Source organism: Balaenoptera borealis (assembly GCF_965194805.1).
Source record: "Balaenoptera borealis genome assembly, chromosome: 2".
Lineage (NCBI taxonomy): Eukaryota > Metazoa > Chordata > Mammalia > Artiodactyla > Balaenopteridae > Balaenoptera > Balaenoptera borealis.
The window spans coordinates 113,648,703-113,670,648 of NC_138867.1; the positions used below are offsets into that span (position 1 = coordinate 113,648,703).

The 21,946-nt window shown below is 37.5% G+C and overlaps 1 protein-coding gene across 3 annotated transcripts in view; it reads right to left on the reverse strand.

Moving 5' to 3' along the window:
- The window catches only part of CDKL3 (cyclin dependent kinase like 3), a 113,364-nt gene extending 94,549 nt beyond the window's left edge, over positions 1 to 18,815 (reverse strand). For 2 of the 3 annotated variants that reach the window (XR_014241131.1, XM_082378938.1), the window contains exons 1-4: positions 18,294 to 18,815; positions 18,012 to 18,194; positions 14,482 to 14,676; positions 6,278 to 6,456 (exon numbers count right to left, since the gene is read on the reverse strand). Coding sequence is in view for 2 of the 3 variants with exons in the window: in XM_082378938.1 (XP_082235064.1) it covers positions 6,278 to 6,456; positions 14,482 to 14,676; positions 18,012 to 18,176 (539 nt within the window). In the remaining variant the exon portion in view is untranslated. The remainder of the gene's footprint in view (positions 1 to 6,277; positions 6,457 to 14,481; positions 14,677 to 18,011; positions 18,195 to 18,293) is intronic. The other variant, XM_082378939.1, reaches the window with a different exon arrangement.
- Positions 18,816 to 21,946: the final 3,131 nt, after the last annotated feature.

A 21,946-nucleotide genomic window follows, 5' to 3' on the forward strand; every position in this document is an offset into this window, starting at 1 on the left:
TAACAGAATTTTTTAAAATAGAGAAAATCAATGAAACCAAAAGCTGGTTCTCTGTAAAAAATCAACAGAATCGACATTCAGCTAGAATGACTAAGAAAAAAAGAGTGAAGACTCAAATTACTGGAATCAGAAATGAAAGAAGTAACACGACTACCAACCTTACAAACATAAAAAGTACTATCAAAAAATACAATGAGGGCTTCCCTGGTGGCGCAGTGGTTAAGAATTTGCCTGCCAATGCAGGGGACACGGGTTCGAGCCCTGGTCTGGGAAGATCCCACATGCCACAGAGCAACTAAGCCTGTGAGCCACAACTACTGAGCCTGCGCCTCTGGAGCCTGTGCTCCGCAACGAGAGGCCGCGACAGAGAGAGGCCCGCGCATCGCGATGAGGAGTAGCCCCCGCTTGCCACAACTAGAGAAAGCCCTTGCACAGAAACGAAAACCCAACACAGCCAAAAAATAAATAAATAAAGTGAAATTCTTTTTAAAAAAAAGTAAAAAAAAAAAAAAAAAAATACAATGAACAGGGACTTCCCTGGTGGCACAGTGGTTAAGACTCTGAGCTCCCAATGCAGGGGGCCTGGGTTCAATCCCTGGTCAGGGAACTAGATCCCACATGCATGCCCCAACTAAGAGTTTACATGCCACAACTAAGGAGCCAGTGAGTCTCAACTAAGGAGTCTACCTGCTGCAACTAAGACATGGCGCAACTAAATAAATAAATAAATAAACAAAATATTTTAAAAATACAATGAATAACTGTATACCAACAAATTAGAGAATTCAGATTAAAGGATAGTTTCTGAGAAAAACACAAACTACTGAAATTGGTTCAGGAAGAAGTCAACAGGTACTTCCTTGGTGGCCCATTGGTTAAGACTCCATGCTTCCACTGCAAGGGGCACAAGTGTGGTCCCTGGTTGGGGAACTAAGATCCCACATGCTGTGTGGCACAGTCAGAAAAAAAAAAAAAAAAGAAAGAAAAAAAATAGACAATCTAAATAAACCTACAGCAAGTGAAAATTTTGAATTAGTAATCAAAAAACTACATACAAAGGAAAGCCCAGGCCCAGAGGGCTTCACTACTGAATTCCACCAAACATTTAAAGAAGATGATCATGTGAATTCTTCACAAACTCTTTCAAAAAATAGAAGAGGTATGAACAGTTCCCAACTCCTTTTTAGAAACCAGTATTATCCCGATACCAAAATCAGACAAAAACATCACTAGAAAAGAAAACTACACACCAATATCTTTTACACATATGGACACAAAAATTCTCAACAAAATACTAGCAAACTGAATCTAGCAACATATAAAAAGCATTATACACCATGATTAAGTGGGATTTATCCCAGGAACACAGGTTAGCTCAACATGGAAAAATCAATTAATGTAATACATTATATCAATAAATTAAAAAACAAAAATTCACATGATCATCTCAGCAGGTGCAGAAAAAGTATTTGACCAATACCCTTTCATGATAAAAACCCTCAATAAACTAGGAATTAAAAGGAAACTTTGTCAACACAATAAAGGGTACCTATGAAAAAACCACAGCTAACATCATACTTAATAGTGAAAAGATGGGGAGTTTTTCTCCTAAGATTTGGAATAAGACAAGGATGTCTGCTCTTACCACTTCCATTCAACATTGTGCTGGAGGTTCTGGTCAAAGAAATTAGGCAGGAAAAAGAAATGGAAGGCATCCAGACCAGAAAAGAAGTAAAATTATCTCTACCCACAGATAACATGATCTTTTATACAGAAAGTATAAATCCACTAAACAATTATTAGAACTAATAAGTTCAGCAAGGTTGCAAGATACAAGATCAATATACAAAAATCCCTTGAATTTTTTTACACTTGCAATGAACAATCTGAAAATGAAATTAAGAAAATTTGATTCACAATAGCATCAAAAAGAATAAAATACTGGGACTCCCCTGGCGGTCCAGTGGTTAAGACTCTGCACTTCCACTGCAGGGGGTGTGGGTTCAATCCCTGGTCAGGGAACTAAGATCACACATGCCACGCTGTGTGGCTAAAAAATAAAAAAAAATTAAAAATTAAAAAAATAAAAGAATAAAATACTTAGGAATAAATTTAACAAAATAAATGTAAAATGTAACAAATGGAACCTAATTAAACTCAAAAGCTTTTGCCTAGCAAAGGAAACCATAAACAAAACAAAAAGACAACCCACAGAATGAGAGAAAATATTTGCAAATGATGCAACCGACAAGGGATTAGTCTCCAAAATTTATAAACAGCTCATGCAGCTCAATACCAAAAAAACAAAAACCCAATCAGAAAATGGGTGGAAGACCTAAAGAGACATTTCTCCAAAGAAGACATACAGATAGCCAACAGGCACATGAAAAGATGCTCAACATCATTAATTATTAGAGAAATGCACATCAAAACTACAATGAGATATCACCTCACACCAGTCAGAATGGCCATCATCAAAAAGTCGACAAACATAAATGCTGGAGAGGGTGTGGAGAAAAGGGAACCCTCCTACACTATTAGTGGGAATGTAAATTGGTAAAGCCACTATGGAGAACAGTATGGAGGTTCCTTAAAAAACTAAAAATAGAGCTACCATATGATCCAACAATCCCACTCTTGGGCATACATCCGGAGAAAAACATGGTTTGAAAGGATACATGCACCCCAATGTTCACTGCAGCACTGTTTACAATAGCCAAGACACGGAAGCAACCTAAATGTCTATCAACAGATGAATGGATAAAGAAGATATGGCACATATATACAGTGGAATATTACTCAGCCATTAAAAAGAATGAAATAATGCCATTTGCAGCAACATGGATGGACCTGGATGTTATCATACTAAGTGAAGTAAATCAGACAGAGAAAGACAAATATCATGATATCACGTATATGCGGAATCTAAAAAAAATGGTACAATTGAACTTACTTACAAAACAGACTCACAGGCTAAGAGAAGGAACTTATGGTTACCAGGTGGAAGGGTGGTGGGGAGGGATAGACTGGGAGTTTGGGATTGACATGTACACACTGCTATATTTAAAATAAAATGCCTTCCCATGAAAAAAATGTAAAATGTATGTGCTAAAAGCTATAAAACATTGTTGAAAGAAATTAAAGATCTGAAAACATCTTATGTTCATAGATGAGCAGACTTAACATTAAGATGGCAATATTCTCCAAACTGATTTATAGATATGCAATCCCTATCAGAATCCTAGCTGTCTTATTGGCCAAAAAAACCCCCAAAATTGATAAATCTGATCCTAAAATTCACATGGAATTGCAAGGGTCCCATAACAGCCAAAACAATCTTAAAAAAGAAGAACAAAGTTGCAGCACTCACACTTCCTGATTTCAAACTAGCTACAAAGCAATGGTAATCAAGACAGTGTGGTTCTAGAACAAGGACAGAGATATAAATCAATGGAACAGAATCAGAAGTCCATAAATAAACCATCTGATTTTCATCAAGGGTGCCAAGACCATTTAATAGGGGAAAAAAATCATCTCTCCAACAAATGGTGCTGGAACAAATGGCTACACACATGCAAAAGAATGAAGTTAATTAAATTAACTTCATTTAAATTAACTTCATTATATTAATTAAATTAACTTCACATTTAATTAAAAATTAACTCAAAAAAGATGAAAGACTTAAATGTAAGAACTAGAAGTATAAACCTCTTAAAACAAAACAGAGGGGTAAATCTTCACAACCTTGGATTTGGCAAAGGATTCTTAAATATGACACCAAAAGCATAGGCAACAAATGGAAAAAACAGATAGAATGGACTTCATCAAAATAAAAAATTTTGTGTGACAAAAGACGCCATTAAGAAAATGAAGAGACTACTTCAGAGTGAGAGAAAATACTTGCATATATATACCTGATAAGGAATTTGTATCTAGAGTATATGAAGAATTCTTACAATTTAATAATAAAAGCCAATATCATTTAAAAATGGGCTATGGATCTGAACAGACATTTCTCTAAGGAAGATATATAAATGGCCAATAAGCACATAAAAGATCAACAATGAAGTTCAACAATCATTAGTCATCAAGGAAATGCAAATTAAACCCATAATGAGATACCACTTCACACCCAGTAGGATAACCAGAATCCAAAAGTCAGATACTAACAAGTCTTGGTGAGGATGTGGAGAAATTTGTAACCCTCATACTCTGCTGGTGGGAAAGTAAAATGATGCAGACACTTTGAAAAACAGTCCGGCATTTCCTTAAAAAACTCGACATGGAGTTACCATATGACCCACAATTTCAAATCCTAGGTACATACCCAAAAGAAATAAAGACACTTGTCCACAGTAAAATGTGTATACAAATGTTCACAGCAGTATTATTCATAATAGCCAAAAACTAGAAACAATCAAAATGTCCATCAACTAATGAATGGGTAAATAAAATGTGGTATACCCATAAAATGGATATTATACAGCCAAAAAAGATAAAGTACCAATACATGCTGCAACACAGATGAATCTTGAAAACAATATGTTAAGTGAGATAAATCAGTCCCAAAGGACCAGATATTGCATAATTCCACTTATATGAAATGTCCAGAGTAGGCAAATCCAGAGAAAATGAAAGTAGATTGGTGGTTGCCTAGGCCTGGAAGGGTTGGGAGGAAATGGGGAGTGACTTCTAATGAGCACAGGATTTCTTTTTGGGGTGATGAAAATGTTCTAAAATTGAATGTGGTAATGGTCGCACGACTCTGTAAATATACTAAAAACCACTGAATTGTACACTTTAAATCTGTCAATTGTATGGTATGTGAATCATTATCTTTAAAAGAGCTGTCATTAAAAAAGGCTAAACTAAGTAGATATACTTTTGCGTAATAAAACTATTAAAAATGCAAGAAACTGATTATAATAAGAGTCAAGGGACTTCCCTGGAGGCGCAGTGGTTAAGAATCTGCCTGCCAAGGCAGGGGACACAGCTTCGAGCCCTGGTCCGGGAAGATCTCACATGCCGCGGAGCAACTAAGCCCATGTGCCACAACGACTAAGCCTGCAGTCTAGAGCCCGTGAGCCACAACTACTGAGCCCGCATGCCACAACTACTGAAGCCCGCACTCCTAGAGCCCGTGCTCTGCAACAAGAGAAGCCACCGCCATGAGAAGCCCGTGCACAGCAATGAAGAGTAGCCCTCGCTCACCGTAACTAGAGAGAAAGCCCACGCGCAGCAACAAAGACCCAATGCAGCCGTAAATAAGTAAATAAATAAAAAAATAAATTTATTTTTTAAAAAATCTAACATCAATAAGTACTTATTTTAAAGCTAGAAACTGTTCTAAATGCTTTACATGCATTAAATTATCTAATTTTCACAACAACCCTCTGATGAAGGTGCTAGTATTTTATCCCCATTTCAAATAAGACGACACTAAGACAGGTAGTGAGTAAGACACTAAGAAAGTAAGAAAGTGAGTAAGTTTACTAAGAAAAACTAATTTACCCAAAGTCTATCCAGGGTATGTTTTCGACTGTACTTATCACTGATACCATATGCAGACCACCTCTGTGCCTCAGTTACTTTATCTGTATAATGGAAATAATAATGGAACCAGCTTCATAGGTTTGTTGTGAGGATTAAATGATTTAATGAATGAGAAAAATGAAAATAAAGTAAATGCTCAATCAATGTAGCCTCTGTAAGATCTCTCCTAGTTTTACCCTCTGTTTGTGTCCCTTGGTCCCTTTGTTCTTCAAGATTCATTATTTATTAGATTGTTGTTTCCTATACTGTTTCTACTGTTTCACAATAGACTGAGACCTTTCTACTTTTTGAGGCCTCTAGAACAGTACAATTTAAAAATTATTTGCCAGTCTGCAAAGACTGTGCCATATTCAAGAAGCAGGAAATCTGGCAGATCCTGTGGTAACACTGGCAGAGTACAGTAAATGTAGAGCCTACAGGTAAGCAGAGGAGGCAACTCTGTTAAGGGTGTGGCACAGCTTAAAGCAAGCATGGATACAGCCTGAGGGGTGACTGCATAGGTCTTCTGGGGCTGGGGCCACTCAGCCCCAGAGGGCAAGCGTGGTAACGTCAATAGCAGCAGGGCAGGTGCCTAGGGTCTCTCTGCTCTATTTTGGGGTGTCCCTTTTCTAGCCCAAACCCAGGTGCAGAAGGCAGAGGGTGTCAGTAGTATGGGTGACAGATACACCAAGGGAAAAAAAGAGACGGCTAGGAAAGGCCAGGCAGGATTCCCAAATATACTTACTTTCCATAAGATGTATCTTTTAATACTAATTCTGGAGCTCTATACCAGCGTGTGGCCACATAGTCCGTATAAATGTCTCCAGGAGCTGCTAGCGTTCGTGCAAAACCAAAATCACAGAGTTTACTAATTCCTGACTGGGATACTAAAATATTCTCAGGTTTTATATCTCGATGAATGATCTAAAAACAAACAGAAGATGCAATAGATTAAAATGAGATTTCATTATCTAGAAAATCTCTCAACAATTACATAGAGAAAATCTAGCTAATTAAGACAGTAAAGCTATTTTCTTACCAAATGCAAATGATTAACTACACAATGCAAAAGCTAAATAGTTATATACTTTCAGTTCTTGCCCCATCCATCATCTCCAAACAAAGCCAAGAAAACAGACATAATACTGAAAAGGTAAATCACATTCCTAAAAGGAAAAGTAATTAAAAGAACTTAATGGAAAAAGTTTAACTTTCTTTTAACCCCATGTCACACTCCAAGTACTGCCCTTTCTCTCATTTCCTTCACAGCTAAACTTCTCAAAGACATTATTTTTCCTCAGTCTTCACTTTGACCACTCATTCACTCCTCAAGGTAATGCAACCTGTCTTCTGCTCCCACATTCAAACTGCCCTAGCCAAAGTCATCAACAGCCTCGTTGCTACATCCAACACACACCCCTCAATACATATCTTACTTGGTATCTTAGTGTAAAAGATATCAACCACTCCTCCATTCCTGACTTCTGGGACCTAAAATTCCCCAGTCTCCTCCTATGGCAGTTCCTTTTTCTCTATCTGTCCGTAAATGTAGGGTTCTGGTCTTAGGCTTCTCTTCTCTTACATCTTGTTTCCTGCACAATCTCAACTACTTTTTTTTTTTTTTTTTTTAGCACTTTCTTCACTTGGTTATGGGAACACCATATTCTTTTGGGCTTCTTCCCATCTATTGGCTGTTCCATCTCAATCTCACCTACTATTACAGCCTTAGTAACTATCCATAAACTGATGACTTCAGTATTTCTATTTCTATCTTTCCTGGTTTCCACAAGGAATGGAAGTCCACAAGAAGTCCCACAGAGCTGAACCACACATCCCCACAAACTCAGCAAATCCAAAACTAAACGCATCATCTTTTCGCCCAAACTCATTTGTTCTCAACAGTCCTTTAGCTCAGTAAATGGAACCAACATTGACCCCATGGCTCAAGCCAGAAATCAAGGCACTTTTCTCCCTCAGGTTCCATACTCTCTCAACCTGTCTACTTCTCTCCCTAGTTCAAGTTCCCTCAGTTCTCTCATCAAAATTACTAGCTTACCAAATGGTCTCCCTGAATTCACTCTAATCCCCTCCAATCCATTGTCCACAGTGAAATCACAGTACTATTTTAAAGTCACATGTATGATTATGTCACTCCTTCAAGGATTCCCTACCCCACAGGACAAATTTGAAGCTACGTAAAATGGCTGGTAAGGCCTTATAGGATTTGGTCTCTGCTCACATTCTCAATGTCCCTTCGCTAGCCTATTGAATATTAGCTTCCCAATTTTCCAGGTTTGTGTCATCATTTTTTGCATTTGCTGATGCTGTTCTAACCGCCTAGAACACTTTGCTTGGCCAACTATTTCCTCAGGTCTCAGCTGAGATGTTTCTATTAGATGTTCCTTCTATATGTTCTCACATTATTCTGCACTTCCCCCTTCACAGCATTTGTCATGCTTTATTATTAACTGCCTATTTACTTTTTTGTCACTCCCATCAGACTGTAAGTTCCATGAGGGCAAGATGTATGTCTGTTTTGTTCAGGCTATATCTCCAGGGCCCAGTACAATGCCTAAAACAAAGAAGGCATTTAAAACCTTTATCAAATGTATTAAGCATATTCTCATCACCAGAAAAGTATCATGACACAAGTGAAAATATCTTGGTGACAGAAATCTGGGATCTTTCCTTCTTTATACAACTTGCTGCTATAAGCCTTTGGGGTTGGCTCTTGTTCTGCCTCACTCTTCCTCCTAAATGGCCAAATAATTAATTTAGGGTAATGAGTCACCTTAAAGGAGACATCTATAAAACTATATTAGTCCTTTTTTACTTCTACAACTTTTACTGAGTGACTACTATATGCCAGGCACTATACCAAGATCTGAGGATATAACATGAGCAAAAATAAACATGGAAAAGCACGTTAAGATACCACTTCACACATTCTGCCTACTACACATCCATCACCCTCCTCCTCAGTGCTCTAAACATGGGGGAGAAAGATTCACTCAGCTGATGTCTTAATGTTCTCACTCGTTGTAACAACTAACACCATGACTACATGGCAGAACTCTATCCTTGAGAATCAAGCACTCTGTGAATCCCAACTTTTAAATTTCTGTGTTTTGACAACATCCTCCTTGGTCTTCCACAATCACTGAGACCTCTATAAACACAGTATTTCTTTCTATGTGTTTAGATCTTCTTTAATTTCTCTCATCAATATTTAATAGTTTTCAATGTATAGGTCTTATATATCTTTTGTCAGATTTTCTCTAAGTATTTTATATTTTTGATGCTGTTATAATGGTATTTTTAATTTCAATTTCTGATTGTTTGTTGCTAATACACAGAAATACTATTAATTTCAGTATATTGATCTTGTATATTGATCTTTAACCTTGATAAACTTACAAGTTAGTTCTCTTAACTTTGTTGAAGATTCCATAGAATTTCCTACATAGATGATCATGTCATCTGTGAATAAAGACAGTTTTACTACTCAAAAAAAAAAAAAAAGATACCACTTCACACCCACTGGAATAGCTATGATCAAAAGACAATAACGGGAGGATGCAGAAAAACTGGAATACATTGTTGATGGGGATGTAAAATGGTACCACCACTTTGGAAAAAGTTTGGTAGTTTCTTTAAAAAGTTGAAACATAAACTAACCATGTGATGCAGTAGTATTCTTAGCTTGTCCTATTTCTATTCCTCTCTCCACAGCTCCTGGTAGCTTTGTAAACCAACAGCCCCCAAAATCATGGTGAAAACTAGCAGCCTAGCAGCCACCAGAGGGAGTAGAATAGGGTTGTATCTCCTCCAAAGCCCCATTCCCAGGTAATAGTCATTATCTGACATGTCTGGCAGATCACTGGAAAATCGCACTAGAAGTCTTGTCTTTACTGACCTAACTCAGGGCTGGCCCAAGCAATCAGCCTTCTTAGCAGCCACTATATAACATTATAGCCACCTGAGGAAGCTATAACAGGACAAACAACAAGCTGACCAAAATACTTAATTAAAAAGAAAGGCTGTTTAGAATGGATAAACAACAAGGTCCTAATGTATAGCACAGGGAACTATATTCAATATCCTGCGTGATAAACCATAATGGAAAAGAATATAAAAAAGCATGTCTCTATGTGTATAACTGCGTCACTTTGCTGCACAGCAGAGATTGCCACAACATTGTAAATCTACTATACTTCAATTAAAAAAAAAAAGAAAGGCTGCAGTTGAAAGGTATTATAGTACAAAGTTTAACAGCACAAATTGTGGTGAGACTAACAGGTTCAAATCCCTACTTTACCCCTTGATATTGTGAGAGTGGGGCAAGATTCATAAACATGGCTTCCTCATCTATAAATGGGGGTGAAATAAATATATATTTCCTAGTGTGGTTTTGAAGAATATGCCATTACGTATGCCTTAATATATGTAAAACACTGAAAACATTTAAAATAGTGCCTCATGTGTGCTAACTGCCACAAAAATGTTGATTACTATTATGATTCTTCTGTAAAAAAGAATTGAAGACATTCTCTGCATTCTGACATGGTATGACCTCCAAGATATAATGTTAAGTTAAAACAAAATATGCGTGTAAAACAAGAGAAAAGAAAGAAAGAAAGAAAGGCTGGGAGTGAGATGTCCATAAAGGGTTTGAAAAGTTCCAACATATTCCTGAGAATCATGAAGGGTACATGCACAGCTGTGCACACACCCAGGAAAGACCTGAGATTGTCCCTAAGCTCTCAAGACTGGCGGACTTTAAGGTTCTACACAAGCAGGAAGGTAAGGCTAAGGCAGAGTTGTAAACTGCCTGCCTGAACATTGAAGACATGGCCCAACACAGAGAAAGAGCCCTCAGTAAATATGGCTGAGAGATTTATTGGTTTCAAGAATTGAAGGAAATTTCTGTCCAAACCTTAGCTGACCACTAAACTAACTGAGCAGAGATTTTAGTGGTCACACATGACAAAGAATTCAGACTTCACAGAATTAGTTCAGCAAAGTAACTAAACAAATAGCAACAACTACAAACCCTGAGAGATGGGAAATTCTGACTTCCAGAGTTACCACATATTATTTTAAATGTCCAGTTTTCAACAAAAAATTACAAATGTCCAAAAAAAATCCCCCCAAATAGGTGTGCAAAGAAACAAATATGGCCATGCACAGGAAAAAAAGAAAAGCAGTCAATAAGAAGCTTTCCCTGAAGAAGCCCAAACATTGCAGCCACTAGACAAAGACTGTAATTGGCTATTTTAAATATGTTCAAGGTTAAAGGAAACCATGTCTAAAGAACTAAAGAAAAGTATGAACACGTCTCACCAAATAAAGGATATCAATAAAGAGAAAGAAATGATTTTTTAAAAAACCACTATCGAGAAGGCAAAAAGGCAATCCACAGAATGGGAGAAAATATTTGCAAATCATGTATCTGATAAGGATCTAGTATCCAAAATACAGAAAACACAACTCGACAATAGAAAGACAAATAACCCAATTTAAACATGGGCAAAGGACTTGAAGAGACATTTCTTCAAAGAAGATATACAAATATAAACTTGCCTATCCTGGACTTTTCATTTAAATGGAATTTATACTTACGTCTTTTGCATTTTGACTTTTTTCACTCAACATAATGTTCTCAAGGTTCACTCATTTTGTAGCAGGTATCAGTACTTCATTCCTTTTTGTGGTTGAATAAATCCGACTGTAGGGTTGTACCCCATTTTGTTTATCCATTCCATTCGTCAGCTAATATACATTTGAGCTGTTTCCACTTTTTGGCTACTTTGAATAATGCTGTTATGAACATTCCTGGGCAGGTTTCTATTTGAACATATGTTGTCAGTTCTCTTGGGTAGATACCTAGGAGTAAATGTGCTGGGTCATATGGTAATTCTATGTTTAACTTTTTGAGGAACTGCCAAGCTGTTTTCCATAGCAGCTGCACCATTTTACATTACCACCAGCAGTGTATGAGGGTTCCAATTTCTCTAATTCCTTGCCAGCATTCATTCTTGTCTGTTTTTTAAATTACAGCTAGACTACTGGGTGTGAAATGGTATCTCATTGTGATTTTGATATGCATTACCATAACGACTCAGGATATTGAGCATCATTTCATGTGCTATCAGCCATTTTTATATCTTCTTTGGAGAAATGTCTATTGAGTCCTTTGCCCATTTTTAAATTGGGTTGTCTTTTTATGCTGAATTGTATTTTATATTTTATAGTATCCTGGATACTAGTTGCTTATCAGATATATGATTTGCAAATATTTTCTCCCATTGTGTGAACTGTCTTTTTACTTTCTTGATAGTGTCCTCTGATGCACAAAGTTTTTAATTTTGATGAAGTCCAATTTGTCTTTTTCTTTGATTGCTTTTGATGCATTAATACATGATCACACAGATTTACACCTATGTTTTCTTCTGAGTTTTCTAGTTTTAGCTCTTATGTTTAGGTTTTTGATCCATTTCAACTTAATTTTTGTATATGGTGTGAACTATCAGACTTTGGATTCAGTGAGTTTAATTCTCCTTTATTTTGCAGTGAAATGCTCTAAAACTACACAGAACTCCATATTACAATCATTTATAATAACTCTGCTCCATGTGCTTGAATATTTTTTTTTTTTTTTTTTTTTTTTCCGCTGCACCATGCAGCTTGTGGCATCTTAGTTCCCCGACCAGGAATTGAACCCTGGCCTTTGGCAGTGAAAGAGAGTTCTAACCACTGGACAACCAGGGAATTCCCCTTGAATTTTTTTGACTATTGATTCATTTTCTTTGTTAGTTTTAAGATCATTTATATTTTTTTCCATTTTGATTCCATTAAGGCATTTTTGTTTGTTTTAGTGAACTATCGTTGACTTACAATATTGTGTTAGTTTCAGATGTACAGCAAAGTGATTCAGTTACATACTTTTTTTTCCATACTATTTTCCATTATAGGTTACTACAAGTTATTGAATATAGTTCCCTGTGCTATACAGTAAATCTTTGTTGTTTATCTATTTTACGTATAGTAGTTTATCTGTCAATCCCATACTCCCAATTTATCCCTCCCTCCCTTTCCCCTTTGGTAACCACAGTATGTTTTCTACGTCTGTGAGCCTGTTTCTGTTTTGTATATAGATTCATTAGTATTACTTTTTAGATCCCACACATAAGTGATATCATATATTTGTCTTTCTCTGACTTATTTAACTTAGTATAATATTCTCTAGGTCCATCCATGTTGCTGCAAATGGCAATACCTCATCCTTTTTATGGCTTAATAATATGATATATATCTATTTAGATATATATATATCATCTTCCTAAACCAATCATCTGCTCATAGACACTTGGGTTGTTTCCCTATGTGCTTGAATTTAAACACCCATGTAAGTTCAAAATTGTTACTTTAGTTTTTCCTCCCTTTGAAGTTTTCTACTCTCAGTGTAGCCCATACTGGTGTCTCCCATTATTCAAGAAATATTTTTAAAGTCTACTACAGGCAAGACACTATAGGGATACAGATAACATATAACTATTCCTGACTCCTTACCTGCACTATTTAATGAGCACTTAAAACACACCTAGTGTTAAACACTACCTACTACCTAATTTGATCTTTATAAAAAATCTGTGAGGTACTATAGTATCATTTTACAGATGAGGAAAATGAAGTTCAGAGAGGTTAGATAACTTTCCTGGGGCCACAGAGTAATGGGGCTACCACCTTTCATTGTGCAAGTGTGAACTCCACAAGTGTGGTTATCCATACATAAGCTGGTGGGTGAAAATCCAGGACAGTCTGATTCCAAGGACTGTGTGCTCTTAACTATTACATTATACTGTCCCCCCATGGATCCAGTCGGCAAGGAAATTACAATCTGAATTTCCAGTTGCTATCATAACCACATTTTTCAAAGCTGCAACATGAGATGCACTATTACCAAGACAGAAAATTAGAAATTAAGGTATCTGAAAAAGCCTAGGGCATATAGATGTTATGCCTATATCACTTACTAATAAAACTACTTTTGAGGCTTGTACTGTTATTTCACAAACATACATCTAACTTTACAGAAAGTAGAGCTCATGTTGGGAACAAAGTATGTCCATAAAAACCTGCTGAGATAAACATTAACTAAACAATGCTAAAAGACATCACTAAAAATCAAAACAGTTGATCCTCTTTCCTTTCTTGACTTAAATGACAAGGCTCTACACCCCTCAGCCACTTTATTTCTCTCTTTTCTTTCCCTAAAGGCATCCACCTTCTCTTGCCATTCCCCTGGCCTAGTTTCCAGTTCCTACCTCCAAACCTCCCTTCATCTGAGCTGGCTTGACTTTCGATGTTTTAATGTACTTTCGTTAATAAAAGACGCCCCAGTTGACTGTTGATTCCTCTATACCTCCTTTAGCATCCCATAGTTGGTCTGCCCTATAGTTATAATTAGTGTGTGTTCAATACGTTTTTTGGTTCTGCAACTGAATTATAAGGTAGTAACTCCCCTGATCTTCTCTCTATTTTCAGGATGTCAATTAATATTGTCCAGAAAAATAATTTTAACAACTTTCATAAAAACAGAACAATGTTTAAAGGGCACTTACAATTCATATTCATCCTAGTTTGGCTTATTTTTAAGCACTTACATTATTTTTTTTTAACATCTTTATTGGAGTATAATAGCTTTATGTTGTTGTGTTAGTTTCTGCTGTATAACAAAGTGAATCAGCTATACGTATACATATATCCCCATATCCCCTCCCTCTTGCGTCTCCCTCCCACCCTCCCTATCCCGCCCCTCTAGGTGGTCACAAAGCACAGAGCTGATCTCCCTGTGCTATGCGGCTGCTTCCCACTAGCTATCTATTTTACATTTGGTAGCGTATATATGTCAATGCCACTCTCTCACTTTGTCCCAGAAGCACTTACATTATTATTGTGAAGATATGCAATTGCTCGAAGAATCTGGAAGAGGTATTTTCTAAGTCGTTTACTCTCTAGTCCATGACAATAATGTTGTAACTCATCTAATACTGTGTGGTCAATAAATTCAAACACCAAATGAATTTTCTTTTTCTGTCTAAAAACTTCAATCAGATTGACCAGGTTTTCATGACGAAATTGCTATTAACAAGAGAAATGGATTTTTAGTATTTCATGCACCATAATTTGCACATATAAGACCCATATAATTTTAAAAAGAAATATTCTCTGCTTCTTTTCCTCCATGCATTTCAATAAAAATTTCTCAACTGATATGCTTACATTCCTATTTTTTTTAATGTTAATCTATTTAATAATTAATATTTATAGAACAGAGGGAGATGTATTGCTTTACTTCAAGTTGACATTTGGTTGCCTACTAAAATAATTCAGAGTTAATGTACTAAAATGTATTCTGCTAAGAGATCTCTTCCTATCTTGTAAATTGGTTTGTGATTAAAAGGTCCTTATGATTTCAAATGAGCATGGATTCCAGTGCCACTGAGCATGTAATCTGAATTTACAGAAGTTAATTACTCTCTGAGATTTGTCCTGAACTCTCAAGAGTAAAATATAAGTTCCAGGTGGACGTTATAAATTCACCACACTGTAACAAAAGGGTATCAAAATATCTAGAAACTTTTCATATATGTGAAATACCAATTTATATCCATAGGAACTTTACATAAATATACAATTATTTGTGGGTACATTTTTGTTCATTGTCTGTAATATTCTATTAAGCAACCAAACACATTTTTAGACTGGTAAGCACTCACTGTCAAGATAATTTCAAAATGTCAAAAATGGCATGTATCAGCTTAGAAAACAAAAGAGGTTTATCATTTTATGCTGCTTATTCTATTTTTTAACACACTGACTTAATTACAATCAATTCTCAAATATTTAACTTTTTCAAATTACCAAAAATATTTATTCATTTGGCTAAAAATTAAGGGGTATATTTTTGATGTTGGATTCATCAAAAAGCTATACTTGTAAGAGAAAAAGTTTGCCTTTATTCCAATGGCACAACATGCATTTTTCTACTTATCTGTACTAATACATAGACTAAATTCCTCAAAACATGACTAATAGAAAAACATGCCAAAATATAATGCCAGATTTCTTTCCTATTTTTGCTCCCAATCCAATTTCCCTGGTTGGTGGGGTGCCAGAGTGCTGCAGCAACAACATGCTGGCAGTAGCAAAAAAAAAAAAAAGACTGCCTTTAGACACTATAATATTAATCCTTCAACTAAGGAGAATTACTGGTTTCTTGACCAGTCTTAATTTTAAAGGCAAAAGCAGATAAGGGTGAATGCGAGTTAATAAGCATTAAGGAACATCCATCCAGGGGTAAGGAATCAGTGACTTTCTCAGATAAACCATAAAACCACTTGAAATACTCCATTATCCTTTTTCAGGTTGTTTACTTTTCTTTTCCTTTATAAATAGAAAACTTTTCTACAGATATTCTCACTAATTACTCTAACTGTAATTTATTTAATGAAATTCTAGCAGATAAAAATTTAGTTCTAATTAAGTCATTATGGCAGTGTTTTTAGACTAAGAATGTTAACTAATCCAAGAAATCTCTCGTGGAATTAGATCTGATCAAACTAAAAATTCTACAAGAAATAAACCAATGAGAAAAAATAGTTAAGCTATCTCAAAATAGTTTGCACAATAGTTGTAATAGTAAATTTTCAAATTCATCTCTGTGTTCTTGCCACATATTGGTTATTTTTACAAAACAATTAAGAAGAAAAAAATAATTAGCTTAAATGCAACAAAGGTGAAGAAAGAGCAAAAGATATTGCCTGGGAAAAGGTCTCCTTCTAGTCAGATTTTCACTTATGGTGCACAACAGTTGCCTTACAGTATTATTATGTTTTAGGTCATCAGGATAAGGACAGGTATCGCTCACAAAATCATAACATCTTTACTGACTTTAACTTTCCTTTTCATTGTCTAGAAATAGAGCAGTTCCAACAATCCACACATGCCTAATATATTTCTTCTATTTAGAAAGTAAATTGATCCATCATATCTAATATAGACTTACAAAGAAAGAAGAGAATATTACTTTTGTATCAGATAAAAAAGAACAAGAACAGTATCTGTTTTCTTCATCACATGTAAAAACATCTAGGCAATGAACCTTAAAGCATCTAGATAAATTCCAATAAACAAAATACATATGTATATTTAAATATTTTAAAAATCACTACTTTTGTACCCAATTGCCAATGAATCTTAATGCTCCTTTCTTTACACTCCTGAGGTCTTTCCACTGAGTGGACCTATCATACCTACATGAAATTCTATCTTGTCCCCTGATCTCTCCTGCTATTGTTCTCCACCTCTAAACACCCACCTATCATCTTTACTGCACTGTATTCCTGTCACCTCAAATTCAACATTTCTAAAACTGAACTAGTTCCCAAACCATGTCTCTTTTGGGTCTTTCATATTTCCATCAATGGTAGCAATCACTGAACCTCAAAGATACCTTTGATTCCCCTTCTGTTTCCTTCTACACTTTCATGTCTTCTTTAGTAATATATTATGTTCTAACTCTACTTTCCATTCAAATTGCTGCATTCTAGCAAGGACCCTCACATTTAACAGGATTCCTGAATTAAAAACACAACAGATCTCCCTATTTTTACTTTCTCAGTCCTCCAATCTACTCTAAAAAATAATGCTAGATTAATATTTACAGTTTCTTTACTCTGAATTCAAAACCTCGCACCTCTCACAAAATCAAGTTTTGATTCCTTAGCCTAAAAGACAAGACTTTAAAACCTACCTCCAGCTTAATTCTCTAATCTCACCTCCTTCTATTTCCATATAAGAAATTCTACAGGCAAATGCTCTTTGTCCTTTCTGCTCTGCTCTTTGTCCTGCCTTCAGCCTCTCTGAGTTTATGCTGTTCCCCTAACCTGGAATACAATAGTCTCTCCCTCTTTCCTAAATTCTACATACCCTTTAAGGCCAATTTCATGATCCATTTCCTCCAAGAAACCTTCCCTACCCAACAGGACTTTGTGTTAATCACTTGGCTTTTATTATCAGCCACTTAATATTCAGTATTATTTTTATATGCCCTCTTGTCTTTCTAATTAATAAAAGTCCTGAAGAGCAGGTACTGTCTTTTACGTCATTATAGTCACAGCATCTGGCACAAAACCCTGCACAAAGCAGACATTGTTACTAAGTATTATACCTGGATATTTCTGAATAATTACTTCACAATATTTGGCATAGCTTTTGTTACATTATACATAAGAACATATATCTAGTATCACTGTAAAATTACAAAATGTACACAGTAAGGTAAGCTATCACACTTGTTTTTCTATTATATGTCCAAATACATATGTTAACTGAAATATTCATTATATAATTTTTTATTCCATAACAACTTCCCTTTTGACTTACAGAGTGCAATTAAGGCAAAAGAAGCAAACCTTTAGTAACTTTATTTCTCTCGTTGCAATTTTGTTGACAGACTTTTCTGGTTTCTCATAAAATATCTTAATGGCCACTATCTGCCCAGTATCCTTATGTTTACACTTCATGACTGTTCCATAACTTCCCTCTCCCACTTTTCCAAGGGTTTCATACATCTCCATTTTCAAGCCCAGCTTCTTCTTTATAAAAAGAAAAGGGGGGGGGGGGAGGAAGAAGGTTAAACATTTATACCTTTATTTATTCAAGGCGGATAATGCATTTCCACAATAAAACCATACTTAAAAATACGGAAACAGGAAAAGTAGGAATCTTTTCACAGATTCTGTTTGTCTTCGGGAACTCTGCCAGTTCGTCAGTAAGGGGTCCTTGTGGGGCTCTGGCCCCCACCAGAACTTGGGGAGCTTCCTGCTGTCAAGATCATTCCCACCAAGAGTGAAGATTCGCTCACTACATGTCACCTATTCATCATGAGTGGGGTCCCCACACGTCCAGTCATGCCCGCGTCAAATATGAGGTTCCCGCAAAGCTGCAGTCGCCAACAGGTCAGGCCCTGGGGCCCAAGAAAACCTCGGTCCCACCCGCTCCTCAAACCAGGCGTCTTAGGGTCCTGGACCAGTGCCGCGCCCTTCGCCCCTCAGTCGACCTCGTCCGGACAGCCGCCGCCGCCTCAGCCCATTCTGCAGTCTCGCCGGCCCGGCTCCGCGCAGTCTCAGCCGGGAACCAGGACACCGACCCTACCTATCCCGTCAGCTCCCAACGGCCTACTGCCATGGCAACAGTGCACCGGGCCTCTCGCTCGGGGCCTAGGGCGCAAGACCGGAACACCGGCCAGGCCCGACCCGGAAGGAAAAAGAGAGAACAAGCAGAAAAGAGTTCCTGGGGGGCGCTAACTGAAAGCCTCCTTGAGGGTGGAAGTGGGAAATACGAGCTGCTGTCGATCAAACTGGGGCCACTACACAAGGTTGGTTTTGAGCGGCGATGGGGGCGGGTCGCATTTTGACGGCAGCTTGAGTGACTGCAGATCCTCTAGGGAAGGGGAACCGGCGTGGAAGTTTATCCGACCTGCGTCTTAGATGCCCCCAGGCTCGTGAACACTTGCCACTTGTGCCGGATCCTAAAAGGATGCCTGGTGTCACCAGGCAGAGATTTCTTGTAAAACGAGACTTACAAGGAAGTCTTGTGTAATTATAGTTTTCTAAGTTACCTAGTTAACGTTAATATTCCATAGATCTGATTTCGACCTCAACTGTTGACATTCATCCTTAAAACAGGGATAAAACGATTCATAAATCAAGAACATTTCTTGAACACCTCTTATATGCTTACAACTTTTTTTCGAACTCATAGTAATCCTTTTAAAAAACTCCCTTCCTACGTGTCAAAACTCTAAAAGTCCCTCTTGAAAAGCAAATAATTCAGAGGGCTCCACCCCCCCCCCAAAAAGAAGCCTTAATCTAATTGCTTAAGAACTAGACATGAGGTTCTGCTGGAGTGCCAGCCTCCAATGAATAAACTGAATATCATTGGAAGCGCCCAAGGAGTGCTGTCTTTGTTAGGGCTTTCATTTCTTTTTTCTGTAAAAAAAAGTGTAAGAGGCCGAATCTCACTGTGCTGCTCGGAAATAAGAGAAAGCACTATTATTGTCCGATAAATGCTAATCCAGTTGGTCTCACCCCACCATGCACGTTAAAATCACACCTACAGAGCTTTTTAAAAGGTCCCATCCCCAGAGATCCTGATTTAAATGAGTTAGGGTAAAGGAACTGGTATTTTAAAACCTTCCTAAGTGTTTTCTATGCTGCTAAGGTTTATACTGAGAGAGGTGTGGAGGAGGAAGGAGAAGTGGTCATGGTTTTTTGCTTATCACCACCAAAATATTCAGAATTGTCTTTCCTTTTGAAAAGTTATTCAACCATGTTAGAAAATACTTTCTATGAATAAGAATATCATAATAAATCTTACAGCGGACCCAGACTTGCTGTAAAGCACATTTATTAAATATTTGTTGTTGGCTTAATATTGACAAGGGACAAAGCATGAATCAGAGTTCCTGCTCTCAGTGAGCTCACAATCTAAAGCTACAGTCTCTACAGTATAAAATTATAGCTTTAAAACTATTCTTTCTACAAATAGATTATGGCAGGCCTGGTAACCAGGACAGCCTATGATTCTTTCTTATACAGTAAAGCTCTAGGACTTAAATGAAATCTCCTCACTTGATTTTCTCAAAAGCGTTACTTCATTTTGGAAAACCATAATCTGTAGATTTCCAAAACAATTATAATAAATTGCTAGACAAATGACATAACGGATTTTTTTTAAAAAGTTTCTCTTTGGCATTGCACTGTAGGTAACCCTACCAGTGTGTCCTCATCCTTAGTTATAGGGAGGATAAGGATTGCTGTGGCAGGAAGGCAAAAGTAAGAATATTCACCTTATTAGAGAACTACATTTGTGAATGCGTGTCTGTCAAGAGTTAGGCCTGGCTAACTTGATTACCAAGGCAGTTACTAAAAACAAGAGAAAGAATTCAGGGATTGAAGAAAGGGAGGTACCAACAAAGTAGAGAACGTTAACCCTTTCTGGTTCCATGAAAGTATGGGCAACGCTAAATTCCTCATTCTATCTTCCTATAACACCTTGGGCTGAGGAATTGCCCGAATGGGTTAAAAGAGCTCAGAGTTCAGACCAACAAAGCCCTGAAGAACAGAAATTGGCGGCAATAGAGGATAAGAACTTAATGACTAGAAGTAATGTCAGAATCCCAATGGTCAACATCCCCGAGCCCCCCTAGAGGGGGACATGTCAGGTCATTTACTTGCTAGTGTAGAAAACCTGAAATAAGTTACTCAGGCTAGATACATAACCCCCACCGACGTTTGCATGCTCTCTGCCCCAGATCTGAATCATAGTATTAGGTTTCTCTGACAACCAACCACCTATTGATATACTCTCTTGCGATCACCCCCACATTTCTTGACAAATACAACGGTACCCTATTGTAGCCAAATCCACGGACTCACAAAACCTCAAATAAGAGCAGACCCATAAAGGAAAAACAATTCCGTAATTCTATGGGGATTGTAAACAAATATTAGATAATCTATACCCCGTTCTTTTATCTCTGCCCAGAATTTCCAACCCTGGAAACCCACTGCAATGCACATGCAGGATTTTTGGTGGCCCTAAGGAAGCATTTCTGGGGATTTTACTTAGTATGGGCCTCAGCATTGAGCTGGGGAAAACGGAGGTCCCTTCCCTGTTCCCCACATACCAGACTTGATAAGCCATTGTCAACTAGGGGGCATTTTAAGTCCAAGTTATTTTTGGCTTTATTTTAAAGATTTAAGAAGCAAAACAAACTACTGCTTCCGACACCACCTCATCAATTGCCGTTCATTGGACAAACTGGACGGAAAACTAGTAAAGGTGTATAGCCGTCCTCAGCCCCGTAAATTTACCCGGTTCAAAGACCTGGAGGAAACTCGGATCCAGGCGACGCTCTCACGTGATCCGTTCTAATCGCGTCATAGGGACACGTGGTTCTAGATACTTCGTCCCCTCCCCCTTAGGCGTGGATTGTTGACAACGCCGCCGGCAGTCACGTGATCTTACGTCATCCCACTTTCTTTCCCTGATATCTCTGGCCCCGGATGCGTCCCTCTCTCCCCACCCGGTTGAGCCTAAACTAGTAAAAGAGGGGGAAACGGGTTGGTGTTTCGGTTTCGGTGTTTCTTAATCACAATCTCCAGCCTGAGCACAGAGAACAATAATTGGTCGATTAGTTGAGGAAGCCAAAATGGATAGGGTCCCTGCTAAAGGGCTCCAGTAACGAGCTCTCCTACGTCCCGTCCCCTTCTCCCCACCCCTCACTCCATGGTACTGGCGGAGGGCGGAGGGATCTGGAGGCGGCGGAGGGAGACGTCATTGC